Source organism: Nycticebus coucang, chromosome 17, assembly GCF_027406575.1.
Source record: "Nycticebus coucang isolate mNycCou1 chromosome 17, mNycCou1.pri, whole genome shotgun sequence".
In the NCBI taxonomy this organism is placed as follows: domain Eukaryota; kingdom Metazoa; phylum Chordata; class Mammalia; order Primates; family Lorisidae; genus Nycticebus; species Nycticebus coucang.
In genome coordinates, this window is record NC_069796.1 from 21,389,225 (window position 1) to 21,406,538 (window position 17,314).

The following is a 17,314-nucleotide window of genomic DNA, read 5'->3' on the forward strand; positions in this document are numbered from 1 at the left end:
GAGACTAGGAGGGTCCGCTTACAGCAAAACATGCAGTGAGGCAGGAATAAGAGTATCCAGTCTCAGGAGCTGAAAGCACAAACGTCAGCAGCCGGGGCTTCTGCTGGGAATGTAATCCCAGTAGTATTTGCACTGCGAACGTGAGTTCTGTGCAGGGCCTTGTCACAGTACAGGTGAGGGATATTGTTCTTATGATCGCCTTCTCCTTAAGAACACGGAGCTGTGGAACGAAGAAGCAAGGTCAAAGGGGGCTTGAGCGAAGCTCTTCGGGCTTGATTCCTGTCTTTACCACTTAGGAACCTAAGACTTTGAGCAGGTTCCTTGATCTCTCTATGCCCCAGTTTCCTTATTTTTGTAATAAAATGAGGGTAATAATAACACATTTGAATTAAATGACATTGTTAGAGGGCGTGTTAGAGGGTTATTGTAAAAATTAAATGTGGATGGCTTAGAATAATACTTGACCCACAGTTAAGACTTAACAAATAAATTCAATTTTGAAAGAAAATGTTTAGACTACTTTATTCAAATCAGTGTTAATCATCTTTTTTTTTTTTTTTGAAACAAAGTCTCACTGTGTCACCCTGGGTAGAGGGCTGTGGCGTCACAGCTCACAGCAACCCCAAATTCTTGGGCTCAAGCGACTCTCTTGCCTTAGCCTCCTGAGTTAGCTGGGACTACGGGTGCCCCCCACAATGCCCGGCTTTTTGTTGCAGTTGTCATTGTTGTTTAGCTGGCTTAGGCCAGGCTTGAACCCGCCAGCCTTGGTGTATGTGGCTGGCTTCCTACTTACTGAGCTACAGGCACTGAGCCATCATTAAATTTTTTCCAAATGTATTTTTAGGGACCAGAACTTTATGCAATGTTAAAGTGTTAAAGTTGGAGTTCAAACAATAACAACAAAAACCCCTTCCTCTTTGAATCGTATGTTTTCCTCGGGGGAAATATCACAACATGGATAAGGTTTTCTGTGTACTAAATTAAAATATATAGAGCACTAATCAATATGTTATTCTTAGGAACTGCCTTAGAATGGAGAAATTTTTTTTTTTAAGAGATCGAGTCTCACTTTGTCACCCTTGGTAGAGTGTTGTGGTGTCACAGCTCACAGCAACCTCCAACTCCTGGGTTTAGGTGATTCTTTTGCCTCAGCCTCCTGAGTAGCTGGGACCACAGGTGCCTGCCACAGTGCCCAGCTATTTTTTGTTGCAGTTTGGCCGGGGCCAGATTTGAGCCTGCCACCCTCGGTATATGGGGTCAGCGCCCTACCCACTGAGCCACAGGTGTGGCCCAGAGAATGTGCTCTTTAAAACCTTTCAGAAATAGAATAACAAACTTGAATCTGAGAAGCATGCCACTGACTTAAGGCGGCTTCATTCTAATTGCATCTCAAATTGCAAAAAATTTATTAAGAATATCTGAATGAAGAGGCCGTTAGAATGGAGCTGGGAGTGGGGAAGGTGGGACGGGGTAAGTAGAAACCTTGTAAAAGCTGCTGTCTGTATGCCCTTTCTCTGTTAGTCAGTGCCCCATTTTTCAAACGAGCTTTTACAATAAGCAGATGGCGGGATCCCATCACTAAGTGAGGATGCTTGAACCTGCCTGCCTGTGGATATCCTGCTCAACCCTTCCAGCTGAGCCCAAAGTTGATTTTTGCCTACAAAAATGGAAAATGGTCCTGATGAAAATGTTTAGTCTGCAAGGCCTCATTTTATTTATCATATCAGAAAAGAACAATGTTTTGTTGCGTTGTGGTCAGAATAGAAGCCGACCTTGCTTGTTCACAAAAGCTCAAATCCTGGAGATAAGGGGGGCAAAATAATAGAGTACAATGGCAAGAGTAGAGTGTAATTATTTGTAGCTTGTCAAGTGAAGCCCTTTCAAGCCCCAAGTGATTCAAATCTGGGAACTCTGCACAATTCTGTAAACTAACCACAACCAGCATCAGAGAAATCTCCCCTGGCCCGCAGACAGTGCTGAAATTGCATCAGTTTGTCATGCACCAAGCACACCAGCCTCACACAATATCATTTGGTTGCAAATGGGCCTGCCCCCAAAGCTTCGAAACACATTCTGTGGTATCTGACTCTTGGCCTGCGATTTGTCATGTCCCTGCTGCTATCAGTGTACAGTAATTTTAATAGAGTCTGAAGGTTTCCTGGTGGAAGCACGGGAGGCGTCTGGTTTGGACATGGGACATGGAGGGACTCTTCTGGGCTGAAGGCAACAAGGAGCATGTGCAGAAAAACTGGAGATTCATTTTCTTTCATTAAAAATTGGTGTTAGGCTATAGAGTTGTGTTTTCTGTTTTTTACAAAAGAAATCGCACAGTTTAATATCTATAAAACACACGGCTTGTTTTTCTGTTTAAAGTAGTTACCTTTTTAGAGACATTGCTGGCAGCAGACTCACCTTTCAGAGGTCACAGCTGTCAGTCTGGAGTCAGTCTAATATAATGGTTAATTTAGCTCCTTAGTGCTCACAACTTGGTCTGCGGCTCAGCAGCCTAGGTGAGAGTGTGTGAAAAATGCAAACTCTCACTCAGGCCCTACCCCACCCCTGCAAATCGGAGATTACAGGCTCACCAGGTCCCCAGGGGATTCACATTTACTTTAAAGTCTGAGAAGCTGAGGACCTCAGGGTTACAGCTTTGGAGTCAGATTTGGAATCCCATCTCTCTGACTTAGTATGTTTAATTTTTGGCAATTTGGTCCATGATGCCAAATTTCAGATTCCTCAGGTACAGAATAGGAGTTATAGTAACTATATCATGTGGCTATTTTGAAGATTAAATAAGCTGGGTATACACAGGTAGAGGTATAGAGATACCTCTCTGTATTTTACAGTGCCTGATGAAGAGAAAGCATATAATAAAGACGTTTATGTAGTGGTAGCTCTCTATGGATTTTGTCTAAAGAGTATTAAAATGTCTCTAATTATGAAATAATTTACCTGCAAATAATTTCCATAGTATATTGTGAATTTGTAGATGAATTTTAGCCTACTGTGGCCAAATTTTGTGTTCAGGCACCTCTCTCGCCTCCGAGGTAACCACATGTTTTGTTAACCTTTGTCCTACAGCATTGTTATGTCATGATTTGAAGTATGGAGCCGTGGACATGCTGGCTACCTGCAGAGGTGTGTAAAATGCACCAGATGACTCTTGGAGATTGCACTGGTACCGTTTCAGGAGTGCCCGGGTTCTATGATCAGTCCAGAGCCCTCAAGGGCTCAGCATGGTTAAAGCTCCCGCCCTTGTCTCTGCACCCTGTATTCTGGCCCCATTGTGTTTATTTGGGGGTGTCTATGTCCCTGAAACGCCCCAATTTCTACTGATAAGAATGCAGTCACTTTTCTTGGAAAACACTGTTTTTTCCCTCCTTTCCTCTTTTTTCTTTCAACCCTTGTCTGCAAATGTAAATTTTTAGCACACTGGCTCTTAAATTTATGAATAATAATAGTCAAATGTAGTTAGTTAGGTCACCCAGTTATACAATTTATTTTCATATATGCACCAGCTAAGGAAACAGGGACAAGAGGATCTGTCCCTAGGGAGAAATGGAGTAAGTCAGGAATTGGGGAAAGCTGGGCAGAGAGACGGAAGGGATCAGGTGGAGGAATGGATGGAGCAGATCTCAGGGAAAGAGAAACAAAGAAACCAAGAGTGGAATTCAGTGCAAGGGTGGTGGTAAGACCTAGGATGAATCAGCTCAGCTGCTGAGGCCTGTTTGGTATCAGCTAACTGGCTCATCAGCGTTTCAAAAGGTGAATGACAACTGCTCTTCCATGGGGGCTCCTAATCCTAACATTACATGCCCCGTGTTGCGCGCGTGCACGTGTGTGTGTGTACGTATCCACAGAAGTCTATCCGTTTTCAGATCTGTGACCCCAGGAAAGGTTAAGAATCACATCACTACTCAAAATGGCGTTTCTACAGAAGCCCAAACCGTTCTCTGTGAATTGTATTTCTGTGTATTTAAGGACTTCCTTCTTTATCAATCACTGATACTAATGTAATAGCATTTTTTGTGTATTCGTAATTATTATATTTAGTTAAGTCTTTTAATGCATCTTGAAATGAACAAACGGCTTACCTTCCTATTACCTTTCCATTCTTTAGAAATTTTAAACTTGCTTGAGTAGTTGGTTCCTGTGGTGTTGACTAGCTTCTGCTGTAACTCTGCAAACCTAGATTCATGTTTGTGTATGATGCTAAGGTGTTAAAGCAACTGGTAAGCTTTCAAAACTGTCAGAAACTTATTACTCAGGATTGTCCCATCATTGATTCTTGTATTAGAACTTTGCTTGGGGGGATTGATAAATACTTTCTGTGATAGTCTCTTTCATTCCACAGAGGAAACAGGTAGTGTCAGCGTATCTGGTGTATTAACCTGTATTGAAGTGGAACACATTCGTCCTAGGAAAGCATCACAAGAATGGAGGAGCAAGAATCCAGTGTACTCTATTCTAATTGAAGGCAGTAGATGAGCTAATACCTGGTGGGGAGTAGGGGAGTGTGGGGGGAGGGAGAGGGTTGGGGCATCACGGGGTGTGACACACCTGTTGGGGGCGGGGCACAGTTATAAGAGGGACTTTACCTAACGAATGCAATCAGTGTAACCGAATTCTTTGACCCTCGATGAATCCCAAACACTATTTGATTTACTTAATTGGATATATAAATACCCTTTTTAAACTTACGAATTTAGAATTTGGAGGTCTCAGATGTGAAACACATTGTCTAACTTTTCCTTGGGTTTCTGTAGGAATGAATTGGTCTGAGTTGCATTTTCTCTGCTTGTTGCTAATATTGAATTACCCTGACTTGTTTCTGTGTCTGACAAAACATATGTCAGACAATCAATTTCTCACAATAAAGTTTGTCCTCAATAATTATAGCCCTGATTGCAGTTGACTCACCTTAAAGTTTAATAGCAGAGAATAAGCAGGCAAGACAGTAAAGTGTGTCGGATTAAGAGAAAGGTTCAAAGGGAAGGGCGGGGTGTGGGGTGGGATAGCAGGTGTCAGGGAGGGAGGATGCTGTGTGGTTGCTGAGAGTGGAGCCTGTGTCCCTCGGAGGGGTCTCTGTTCTAATGGGAGGGATGTAATTTCCGAATGGAGAGCTTAAGACTCATGCTTGGCTTCTCAAAAAAAAAAAAAAAAAATGCACCCACCCTAGAATACATTTGTATCAGCACTGTATCAAGTTGGCCCATATGTACATTCTTAGAGACCCACTCTCCATTTCAGAAGAATGTTTTTGTGGAAAAGTAGGTATTGAAATGGGAGTGGTATGAATAGTTTAGAAGTAAACAGTCAAACAGTTTTCAAAAAGCACAGGTTAAGGGCTGGCCTGGGATAGGGGAAGGGCCTTTCCTGTGAGAATGGCGGGGAGCCGGGCGTGTAGATGGGACGGGGTGTCAGCATCTGGTCCTGTGTCTTGCGGAGGGCGCGCCTCGTTTTTTCTCAGGCCTTGCCTCCTCCCCAAGCTCATTCTTGCTGCACACACTGGTTGCTCACAGCCTGGCCCACACTGGGACGCACTGTCCAGTCCCCCAGGGCCTCCTGTCCTGGGGTCTTCCTCTCTGGGTTTGGAATCCCCGCAGCCCCCTCCCACCTTGTGGGTCATGCTCTTTTGTACATGCTGAGAGCTGTGGCTTCCTCATTCACTCCCTTCCAATGCCTTACCATCTGGGACAGTTTCGGGTGTACTGAGAGCACCCTTTGTGTTTGGTAATGTGCACATTTCTTATGTGTAATGTGTAATTTCTTATGTTGCGACATATCTCGAAGGTGTTTCTAAGGAGTTTGGGGCAGGAGCGGAGCCCACAGCCTGTACTCAGTCCTTTTGCTAACCTTGCACCAGGTGTGCACCAGGCGGCTCTTCCTCTCCTTTGGGTCCTGGGCAGTTCAGATTAAGGAATTTTGGATTTAGGATACAACAGAGGCTTACAGGATTCTGGGTTTGGAAAAAATGAGAGCAAAGGTGCTGAAACGGAACCAAGTATGGTATGTGCTGGAGGACGGGGGTGGGGTGGGAAGTTCAGAGCAAGAGGCTGACCTCCGTGGTGCCCTGTGGTAGGTGAGCCGGTGCAGGAACACACCGGGCTTCAGGGTGGTGCTGGTGGCTCACTTTTGGTTTGAGGTAGATACTGAATCGATTCTTGATAATGGGAAAGCATTCATTTTAGTAGTTATAAATACTTAGTAAATACCTATGGAATACTTTATAGAAGAAAATGTGAATTTTAATAAGGTTGTCCATTTGCTTTGGTTACTAATATATTGATGTTTCTCAATCTTAATTCCTGCCTCTTTCTCTCTTCCCTTGTCTTCTTTTAGGTGGATAGTTTTCTTTCTCTCCCCTTTCCACACACCTTGCCAGCCCTTGGAAGCATTACAGCTCTTACTTCCCCAAGTGGACTTTTATCTCCCGTGACACTATGAGAAACGAATTAGCCGTCCCCTCTGCCTGCTTCTCGTTCAGCACTTTGTAGTTATTGTATAACTTTATTTTGAAATAGTTTCAAGTGTACAAAAAAGTTGCAAGAATGGTGCAAAAAATTCTCTTTTCTGTATAGCCAGATTTATCACATTTCATATCTTGCTATATTTGTCCCTGCTTTATCATTTCTCTCCTGCCTCCTAATGTGAAATAAATATGTATGCATGTAAACACACACACATAAACACACACACACACACACTCCTGTAGATACATTCAGGTGGAGTATCGCTAATTCAAAATCTGAAATGCTTTGAATTTCAGAACATTTTGGGTACTGCCATGAAGCTCCAAGGAGATTCTCATCGGAGCATGTTGGATTGTGGAAATCCAAAAATATCCAAACCCTTCTGGTCTTAAGCATTTCAGATAAGAGCTATCAACATGTATTTATCTCTCTATATACCTTAGCATGCATGTCTGTGTAGATGCGTAACTTATTTTTCTGAGCCAGTTGAGAGAAGATGTATACATTATGCCTTTTTACCCTGCGTTACTTCATAATATCTAAGGACAAGGTTATTTTCTTAACATAATCACAGTAAAATTGTCAAATCAGAGAATTTAACATTGACACAATTACTTTGTAGAGGATGTTATAAACCTGTCACTTGTCTGCATGACGTCCTTTGTAACCTGTTTCTCCTAGTAGAGGGTCCAAGTAATGCATTCCATTTAGTTCCCTTTAATCTAGAAGTGTCTCAGCCTTTCCTTGTCTTCCATGACACCGTCATTTTGTGGGAACTGGGTCAGTTGTGTTAGACTGTCCTTCAGTTTGGCTTCTTCCGATGGTTCCTGACAGGCAGCTCCGGGTGGTGCACTTGGGCCTGGACAACTCTGCGGGTGACACTGTGTCGTTCTTAGGTTTTCACATCCAGAGGCATACGGTGTCTCTGCACCCCTACTAGTAATGCTATTTTTTAACCACTTGGTTAATTTTTTTGGTTTTCTCTGTTATATAATTGCAGTTTTTCCTATTGTAATTAATAAGCCACATTTGGGGAGGCACTTTGAGATTATATAAATATAAAACATTTGTTCCTCATCAAATCTGTTCCTTTTTTAATCAATAAACATGGCTGATTCTTTTTTTTTTTTTTGGAGACAGAGTCTCACGATGTCGCCCTTGGTAGAGTGCTGTGGTGTCGCAGCTCACAGCAACCTCAAACTCTTGGGCTTAAGTGATTCTCTTGCCTTAGCCTCCCAAGTAGCTGGGACTACAGGCGCCCGCCACAACACCTGGCTGTTTTTCTGTTGCAGTTGTCATTGTTGGTTAGCTGGCCCGGGCTGGGTTCAAACCTCATTGCATGTGAGGCTTTATCGCACGTGTGCACCATTACCACTGTGCTATGGGCACTGAACCTGCTGATTCTTGACTAAGTTTTTACTTTCTTGTTGGCAAAATGGTGACTTTCTAATTCCATCATCTCTTCTCTGTAACAGAAAGGTTTCCACTTAGAGGGGATTTTTAAAGCATGTATTTATAGCCCTATTTTGGCAATTAAGTCCTTAATATTTCAATAGTCCTTTTGGCTTCCTTTTTATAACTGATCATTTCCTTTTTATAACTTTCTCTTCCCACACTGACTGCCCTCCTAGCAATAATGCATACTCACAAAGAAGGCCTCTTGTTCTGCAGAAGTATCGCTGGATCTTCAAGTTTTATTAAAAAACTAAATTGACTCTGGTTTGATTTATTTTTGGATAAACTGATCTCTTTTTTCCAAACCCTGTTATGATGTTCAGCTGTATTATTCATTGAATAGACTTCTGTGGCTGGGCTGGAAAATTAATGTTTCTGTGAAGAAAGGTGTTGTTAGTTATTGACTTATGAACAAACATATAAGAATAAAGTATTTGTGTTACATTGGAGACTGTCTAGGGACCGAAAGGGTGCTTCTGTCAGGGAAATAGGAAGTGTAAGTGTAAGAAACGTTGTAGGGTCAGAGACATAATGTCTGTAACATCGTGACGGAGAGTTCAAACTGGGAGTTCTCATGGCAGGTTTATTTCATTTTGTTTTTCCCACCAATGATGGATTTTGAAAAATTTAAACCTAAAGGCATATTGAAAGCATAGTACAAGGATTGCTGATGCTCAGATTCACCAGCTGACCTTTTGCCATTTTTACTTCCTATTATTTCTCTCCCTCTCCCTTTCTCTGTCTACACCTCCCCCCACACACATTTCATTTATTTATATGTTTTGAATGAACCTTTTGAAAGTAAGTTGCGCTGTTACTTTCACCCCTCTACTACAGCACTTCATCCCTATGACCCAGGGATTAACTAGAGTAATGATCTTTGCTGGGGTAAGCTGTTACAGTGATAGTTGCAAGACAGTGATTTTCTAACTCTGTCATTTCTCCTACTTTTGTTAGCCGGCATTCTTCTGTACAGAGGAACCTCTCCCCTTCTTCCTTCCTTTCTTGTATTTCTGTAGACTCAGGACTTTCCTTTTTCTACCATTGTCATCATTCATTTCCACGCCCCAGTTGTTTCAGATTTGTCACGTGGGATCTCCCCTAAGCTGGTTCTTGTGCCCTTTTGACATGTTCCCATTTGTCTTCGATTGCCATTTTTGATTGTTGCTTTCTGTCCAACAAGATATGTAGGTTCACCACGTACCTTCACAGTTCTAGATTTTTCCAAGGACCTCTGTTTCCTTTTACTGGGGAATGATATGCAGAAACCAAGATCTGGGTGGTAGGTGTGCTGTGGTTTATCATCACTTCTGGACCCTTTCATATGCTTATTATATACATGATATACGTAATACATACATTTGATAGATTCTGGATAAATGAAATTTCTGGTTGCTTGAGAGTTATTGTTAAAAATAAGCCTAAGTCTCTACCCCACACTATACCATATCATAAACTCTGTATCAACTTGATATTAATATTGAAATACACGTCTTAATTAAGACAAACTTCACTTACTGAAACAGTTTATTGTATTTAAAACAGCTTTGTAACTGCAATGTACAATTTTAGTTAAATGGCAGTCTATACACTTTTCAACTTTATTACCGTATTTTTTTTTTAACTTCTGGTAACACACATTAACTCTTAAAACTGTTACAAAGAACGCAAGGGAGCTGGGGGAATGATGCCCAAAGCATGGGCTTCCTGACCACATGGTGCACCAAGTTTAAATATAGGCATAATTTAAAATATACGCATACAAGGTAGACATAAAGTTTATGTGCAATTTAAAATAGTCTGACAGGGGTGGTGCCTGTGGCTCAAAGGAGTAGGGCACTGGCACCATATCCTGGAGGTGGTGGGTTCAAAACCAGCCCCAGCCAAAAAAATAAAATAGTCTAACATAGTAAATCGCACACAAAGTTATGTATTTTAAATTATGACTATATTTCATTTTATATCATTTTTACTCATACATAATGATGCCTGCATTTTTTTTTTTCAGTGTTCCAAAAATGCCTGTATGGAATTGGGAATGACTGTGTAGCCAAAAGGTCTAAGAACTCTGGATACAATGGGAGCCTCAGCTGACATAGGTTGGGTCTGCTGAGCCAGATGTCCTGAGGGCTTCCAGCAAGTAGCCTGTCTGGCACACTCCAGCTGTCTGTTTCAGTCTGCAGTGAGAGTCCTTCAGTTCAATCACAAAGTACTTTTCAAGGTGTTATAGTTATCCTTAATGCTCTTCAATTCGAGGAAGTGTTTGGCACGTTTACTCTTCTGACTGGAGGGGAGGTATGTCACCTGGATGGTTGTTGGGGAGACTTCAGGGGACTGAGTTAGGTCTTTGGCTGCTGATTGGTGTTGTCGCTGAGAGCTCCCAATTTGTGCTTTGACCACAGTGGCCAGCTCACGCAGGGCCTCCTGATAGTGCAGGTATTCATTCTGACCGAAGACCCCTGTCCCATAGCAGGCTGTTTCATAGCCATCTAGCAGGGTATCAATGAGGGCTTTGCGCACACCCTTGAAGGGAGTACTAGTGTTTCGTAGATCTAGCAAGTAGGAGCGGAAATTCTTGCCCATTAAGGAACGAGGATGCTGGCCATCAGCACAAAACGGGGTCTCTGAGGCACAAATGGCATCCAGAGCTTTCATCCTGTACAGATAGTTGTAGCAATTCTGATTTCCCTGGGTCTCCAGTTGCAGCAGCCTAGTGTCATCATTTCCAAGGAGTTGGGGTTCATACTTGATATCCTGAACCCTGGGTAGTCGAATATCAATCTCCTCTTTCAAGTCCTTCATTTTAAATCCCCCGATTAAGGCTCTCAGGGATGCTTTCGGGGTAAAACTTGGGGCAAAGCAAGGTTGTCAGGACCCGGGCGGGTCAGGGAAGCAGCAGCAGGGAGGCCTGGGGTCTGTACCCCAGGATTCAGGGGGAGGGCTCTCGCCGGGGCAGGGTCGGAGAGTTAAGTTCACAGCTACGCCAGGCTCCCGTGGGCCATCACCAGCACGACATTCATCCCGGACAGCCAGTTACTCCCGGACGCCATGACCTCTCCACCTCGCAGAACGCTCAGATTTACCCCGCTGCCCTGCCTCCTCAGCCTGGGCTCTGTAGAAGCGGCGCTCCGGGGCCATTTCCTTAGGGGGTAAGACTAAGGCAGATGCAGCCTGAAAACATGGTGCATGGAGCTAATAAAGGAACACTACGCCTTCCCGATTCCCCTCCCCAGGTGACCTAAGGGGGAGAGCGGAGAAGCGGAACTACACCAGGAAGCGTGACGCCAGCATTTTAAGACCAACTTATTTTTTATTTGTTTGTTTGGTTTGAGACAGCGTCTTCCTCTGTCACCTGTGTTAGTGGGTAGTGGTGTTCTCGTAGCTCCCTGCGACCATGGACTCCTGGGCTCAAGTGATCCTGCTACCTCAGCTTCAAGAGTCCTGGGACCCTAGGCATGTGGCATCAGGCTAATTTGTTTCACTTTTTGTAGGGACAGGATCTCTCTATTTTGCTCAGACTTGTCTTGAACTCCTGGGCTCAAGGGGTCCTCCAGCCTCGACCTCTCTGAATGTGAGGGTTACAGGTGTGGCCCCTGCAACGCAGCCAGTTTTTTAATCAACTTGCCATAGGAAAGGCATTGTCTTACTACTTACTGCTTGGTGATAAAATGAAGAATAAGGTATGTTTTCTGCCCCCAAAGTCTTTACAGTGTAGTGGAGGAATGGTTTTAGCAGGAAGTGGGCTAGGAAGAGAAGCAGCCCAGTACCTAGTGATGGGATATAATCTGAATTCTAAGTGAGTCTGAGGATCAAGTGCACATTCTCATAAAAACGGGATGAGACAAATATTTGGGAAGTAAGTATTATGCTGTAGTCTAGCTTCCAAAATAGAAGCCTTTTAAGTAGTCTTTAGAAAATCAATATTTAATACATTTATTGAGCTACATGTATTAGGTTTTAGTATGTCACTTCATTTAATTTTAACAGCACTTTCTAAAGGTAAAATACAGTTTTTCTCATACGTATTATTCAGCCACAATAGTGAGTCTGTTTTTTATTTTACCCTTTTTTTTTTTTTTTTTTAAAGAGACAAGCTCTCTCACTCTTGCTCAGGCTGGTCTTGAACTCCTGGGCTCAACTAATCCACCTGCCTCAGCCTCCCAGAGTGCTAGAATACAGGTGTGAGCCACCATGCCCCACTTTTTTTCTTTCTTTTATACTTCTTTTTTAAGATTATCTTATCCTTTTTTGAACTCCATATCTAACTTTCATTTTTTTGCAGTAAAAACAAGTAGGGTTGCACAGCCCATTTATGGTTTTTAAAAAATTAATGTGTTTTTCTTTCTTTTTTTTTTTTGTAGAGACAGAGTCTTACTTTATGGCCTCAGTAGAGTGCCATGGCATCACACAGCTCATAGCAACCTCCAACTCCTGGGCTTAAGTAATTCTCTTACTTAAGAGAGGCCTCCCAAGTAGCTGGAATTATAGACGCCTGCCACAAAGCCCGGCTATTTTTTTGTTGTTGCAGTTCGACTGGTGCCGGGTTTGAACCTGCCACCCTCAGTATATGGGACCGGTGCCTTACTGACTGAGCCACAGACACTGCCCATTAATGTGTATTTTTAATAGAAAAGTTCTAAGACAAAAAAGTTTGGAGGAGAAAATAAATGTAGCCATTGATCTTATCTGATTTCATTCATTTTAGGTAAAACATGTTTGAATTTTAACATGATATCATCTCTAATGGAATACATTAGAACAGGTTTAAAAGGCAAGTGATTTACTAGCGGAGAGTTCACTGCTGTTCAGATTTAGAAGTCATCTGAATGCCTACCCATGATAATTCACACCGTCTCATCTCTCACATCTTGGGCCACGGGGGTAGGCGAGGTTGGGTCCTGGTGATTTGACTCAGTCCCTAACTCTCTTGTAGTGAAAGGGTGAGATTGTGCTATGGGCCCTCAGCTTGGTGGACGAACTGTCTGCCACTCCCGGGAGACTTCTGTGAAGTGTGTGCTGTGAGCACCACCAGTGGACCTTTCCAGGCCAGTGTGCCCTTTGTCACCAGTCAACTCTTCCACCTTCCCTGGCCTCTTCAACGATCCAAAGAAAAGCCTCTTCTGTGTATTTGAGCCACAATAAGGCTGTTTCAAAATAGATTTCACTTGGAAACAAACATGCAAAAATACAGCAGCATAGAAATGGGCGAGTTTATGAATCAGAGCTTTGTTTGTTTTTAATCTTAGGGCAGTGAGGTTGCAGGTGTTTGGCATCTGTGTCATGGTTTCCCTTCTCCGTACCCACGGCAGACGTTGCTGTCAATCCCAGTGCTCTTTTCCACTGAGTCCACCTTGGAAACCACAGCAGTGCTGGGCAGCCCTGGTAGTCAAGTAGATTAGACAAGTGAGTGGCATGACCTAGTCCTTTTTGTTTTTTTATTGTTGGGGATTCATTGAGGGTACAAAAAACCAGGTTACACTGATTGCATTTGTTAGGTAAAGTCCTTCTTATAATTGTGACCTATCCCCGAAAGGTGTGTCACACCCCGTGACTCCCCACCCCCCACATAACATATTCTTAAGGTAATTAATTTTTGTTTTTTTTTTGCGACAGAGTTTCATGATGTCACCCTCGGTAGAGTGCTGCAGCATTACAGCTCACAGCAACCTCAAACTCTTGGGCTTAATGGGCAGCACCTGTGGCTTAGTGGGTAGGGCGCCGGCCCCATATACCAAGGGTGATGGGTTCGAACCTGGCCCTGGCCAGCTAAAACAGCAGTAACAACTGCAACAAAAATAGCCGGGTGTTGTGGCGGGCGCCTGTAGTCCCAGCAACTCGGGAGGCTGAGGCAAGAAAATCGCCCTAGCCCAAGAGCTGGAGGTTGCTGTGTGCTGTGACGCCACGGCACTCTACCAAGGGTGACAAAGTGACACTCTATTGCAAAAAAAAATAATAAAAAAACAAATTCTTGGGCTTGAGCGATTCTCTTGCCTCAGCCTCCCAAGTAGCTGGGACTACAGGCGCCTGCCATAACACCCAGCTGTTTTTTTGTTGCAGTCGTCATTGTTGTTTAGCTGGCCTGGGCCGGGCTCGACCATCAGTCTTGGTGTATGTGACCAGCTCTGTAACTACTGTGTATGGGCGCTGAGCCACAGGCAGAAGTTATAATGCCTATGTTCATACTTTTTTTTTCTGATCTGACCTGAGGCCAACTTAGTTGCAGCTGGCCACCAGGGTGGCTTCTGTGGCAGCCACCATTCCTGCTATGTCTGGAACCTCCTGTCCTGTTGAGCCCCAGACCCTCCTTTTTCTAGTGTAAAGTTAGACCATCTAGACTACCTGTAGTTTACCCGACTTCTGATGGATGCTCTGCTGACTAGCTCATATTTTTTCCAGCTGCTTCATCTTGAATTTATTTTTTTCCCTCTGGCCAAACTCAACAATAACATATGTATAGTCAGAAAAAAAAAAAGTCCAGTCTTGTTCCTGTGATAGACCGCAGCTTATTTATAATAGGCCACAGCTTGTTTAGAAAGCAGCGAATTCCTCCCAACCACTATTGTCTTGGTTTATGTGATTTTTAAAAATTATCACGTTATGTGACTGCCCTCCACCAAGCATATCGATGTCAGGGAGGTCTGAGGTTTGACTCCGACCACCAAACATAAAGGCTTACGGCATCTGGAAAATGTGAACTGGACCCGGAAGTAAAGCCTCCAGCCCCCATGCCTGTCAGTCCTGCGCTGTCAGTAGCTTCAAATTGAAAAACCAACACGTGCGCTTTCCTCTTGCTGTTTTCTGGTAGTAGGTCAATACAGCGTTTTAGAATATCGTGCTTAACTCAAGTGTCGTCGTAGGAGGCTTAGAAGCATAGCTGTCTCGGAGGCCTCTGCCTGAAGGAGAATTTCATCCTGTCCGCATTGCCTCATCCGGATGCCAGTAGGTGTCACTGTGTACATTAAATGGAAATCAGAGGTATCATTCGAGGAATTGCCAAAATTAAGTGTCGTTATAGTTTTTTTTCAAAAACAAGAGTTCCCAGCAGTAAGCAAGAACACTTACTTATAGCTTTTTTTATTTTTCAAACTTTTGTAGGCAATTTTAAGAAGATGTAAATCATCATTCTTTCTTCCCCCGGGTCTAATATCTTACTGCCTCACACAAGCCGTTAGGTGCTTATGAAAATGTTGGGGTGCATTCATAAAAACCAGAAGGCGATGCAGACTGATAGGGTAATTGAAGGAGAGGGCCGTTTTGTGCTTGTGGATGTCACTGTCCCACCGGAGAGCTTTATTGTTAAAACATTAAACCCCCCTTTTTCTGAGGGGTTGTGGGAATTTCATCAATTTTCCAAATATTTTTCCAGCTCTTCATGACAACATAAGAATGCCTTAAAATATCTACCACGCAGTGATAAGTGTTTGTCAGCACATGCCCGCCAGCCACCTGAGGATTTTTTTAACAAGTATTTTTAACAAGTATTCACTAGGCTGCTCTTCAGATTTTTTTTTGTCTTTGTGTAACAGAAGAAACTCTTTTTTTTTTTTTTTTTTTGGCTGGGGCTGGGTTTGAACCCACCACCTCCAGCATATGGGATCGGCGCCCTCCTCCTTGAGCCACAGGCGCCGCCCCCAGAAGAAACTCTTAATTCAGAAACTTTGGAAGCAGAAGAAACTGTTTGCCATCTCACCATGTTTTCTAGTCCTAACTAGATCAAGTTTCCTATGTGGTAATGTTAGTGGGACTTAATTGTCTGAATATCTGAGTCTTATTTCTGTCGGTTCACTGTCTTGTTCACCCCGTCATAAATGGAAAAGTATTTGATGTTGTGTCTCTCTTGTCTTTTTGGAGGGAACATAGTAAAAACCTCACTCACACGTTTACCGGCTGTGGTGTTATGATCGGTAGCGCTGTACCGTGCTTTCTGCAGTTTAGCTGTAGGAACTCAGGTTGTGCCAGTGTTCTGCAAAGCTGTATTTGTATGTAAGTGGGGGTTAGGTGGTGTTGAAATTGTGATCTGTTGTCTGAGATACTTATGTGTGATCTTTTCCATTCAGAGAAAGTTGATGTCACTTTCATGAAGAATGATTTGGGGAAAATTCATGGTGTCTGAATGTACCAGGGAGAATATCTGGTACATTTAGGGCACAGGTGCATTCTGACAGAGTCAGGGTCAAGTCACCTTCAACCCTATTTTTACTGACATGTTTATTGATAGTAATTGAAATGCAGTGGGGCTTATTCAAAATTCCTTTCCATTTGTAACTTTTAAAAAATCAAATCTGAGTCCCTGCAGGCGGTGTGGTGCAGTGTAGGGAGCTGCATGCTTTGGGGTCAGAGGGTCAGAGCTTCCCCACTGCAGCAGCACTCCAACTTGTGTTTAATGGTCAGAGCTCAGATTTCCTCCAGTCTTGAGTTTCCTGATCTGGGAAAGGAAGACAAGTGTTGTTGTGTGGTTAAATATGGGGCTTCAACTGAATCAATCACATTTTGTTTCTTCAAGGAAAAAGAAAAAGTGAAATCAAAAATGTAGAAAAATGTAAATATCTATTAAAGTTTTGATGATGGGTAGATGCGTCTATTTATAGTGTTTGACGCCCAGACACTGGTTTAATTGCTCCGGTGGAAGTCCTGCACATCGGTATTTTCTTTCTTTCTTTCTTTCTTTTTTTTTAGAGACAGAGTCTCACTATGTTGCCCTTGGTAGAATGCTATGACGTCACAGCTCACAGCAACTTCAACTCTTGGGCTCAAGCAATTCTCTTGCTTCAGCCTCCCAAGTAGCTGGGTCTGCAGGTGCCAGCCACAACACCTGGCTTTTTTTTGGTTGTAGTTGTCATTGTTGTTTGGTAGGCCTGGCCTGGGTTCGAACCCACCAGCTCTGGTGTATGTAGCTGGCGTCCTAGCTGCTGAGCTACAGGCACCACGCCCCCATTGGTATTTTTCAAAACATTCAGCAGGTAGCTAATATGTAGCCAAGATTTAGGATCATTGGTCTCCATGGTCTCTTATTTCTTTTTCGTTTTTTTTTTTTTTTTATTGTTGGGGATTCATTGAGGGTACAATAAGCCAGGTTACACTGATTGCATTGGTTAGGTAAAGTCCCTCTTGCAATCATGTCTTGCCCCCAGAAGGCCCCACCCCACACACCAAGGCCCCACCACTCTCCCTCCTTCCCTCTCTCTGCTTTTCCTCCATGACCTTAGTTGTCATTAATTGTCCTCATATCAAAATTGAGTACATAGGATTCATGCTTCTAAACTTTATTATTTTATTGTGGTTTTTGACCGGGGGCTGGGTTTGAACCTGCCACCTCCGGTATATGGGGCCAGCGCCCTACTCCTTGAGCCATAGGCACCGCCTTGCATGGTCTCTTTATTTCTAAG

General features: G+C 43.2%; 2 protein-coding genes across 3 annotated transcripts in view; one reads left to right on the top strand and one right to left on the bottom strand.

The window, feature by feature from the left end:
• SNX24 (sorting nexin 24) overlaps window positions 1–17,314 on the top strand; it is a 158,059-nt gene that overhangs the window by 31,213 nt on the left and 109,532 nt on the right. The window contains exon 2 of one of the 2 annotated variants that reach the window (XM_053566708.1): window positions 3,082–3,138. The exons of the other annotated variant lie outside the window; for it this stretch is intronic. Within the exon in view, the coding sequence (XP_053422683.1) occupies window positions 3,106–3,138 (33 nt within the window). The 5' untranslated portion in view covers window positions 3,082–3,105. The remainder of the gene's footprint in view (window positions 1–3,081; window positions 3,139–17,314) is intronic. 2 annotated transcript variants of the gene reach the window in all.
• LOC128568818 (protein C1orf43-like) lies at window positions 10,128–10,978 on the bottom strand. The gene is made up of 2 exons (XM_053566709.1): window positions 10,913–10,978; window positions 10,128–10,724 (listed from the first exon to the last, which is right to left on the bottom strand). The coding sequence occupies exons 1-2, from the start codon at window positions 10,976–10,978 to the stop codon at window positions 10,131–10,133; spliced, it is 660 nt and encodes a 219-aa protein (XP_053422684.1). The 3' UTR covers window positions 10,128–10,130.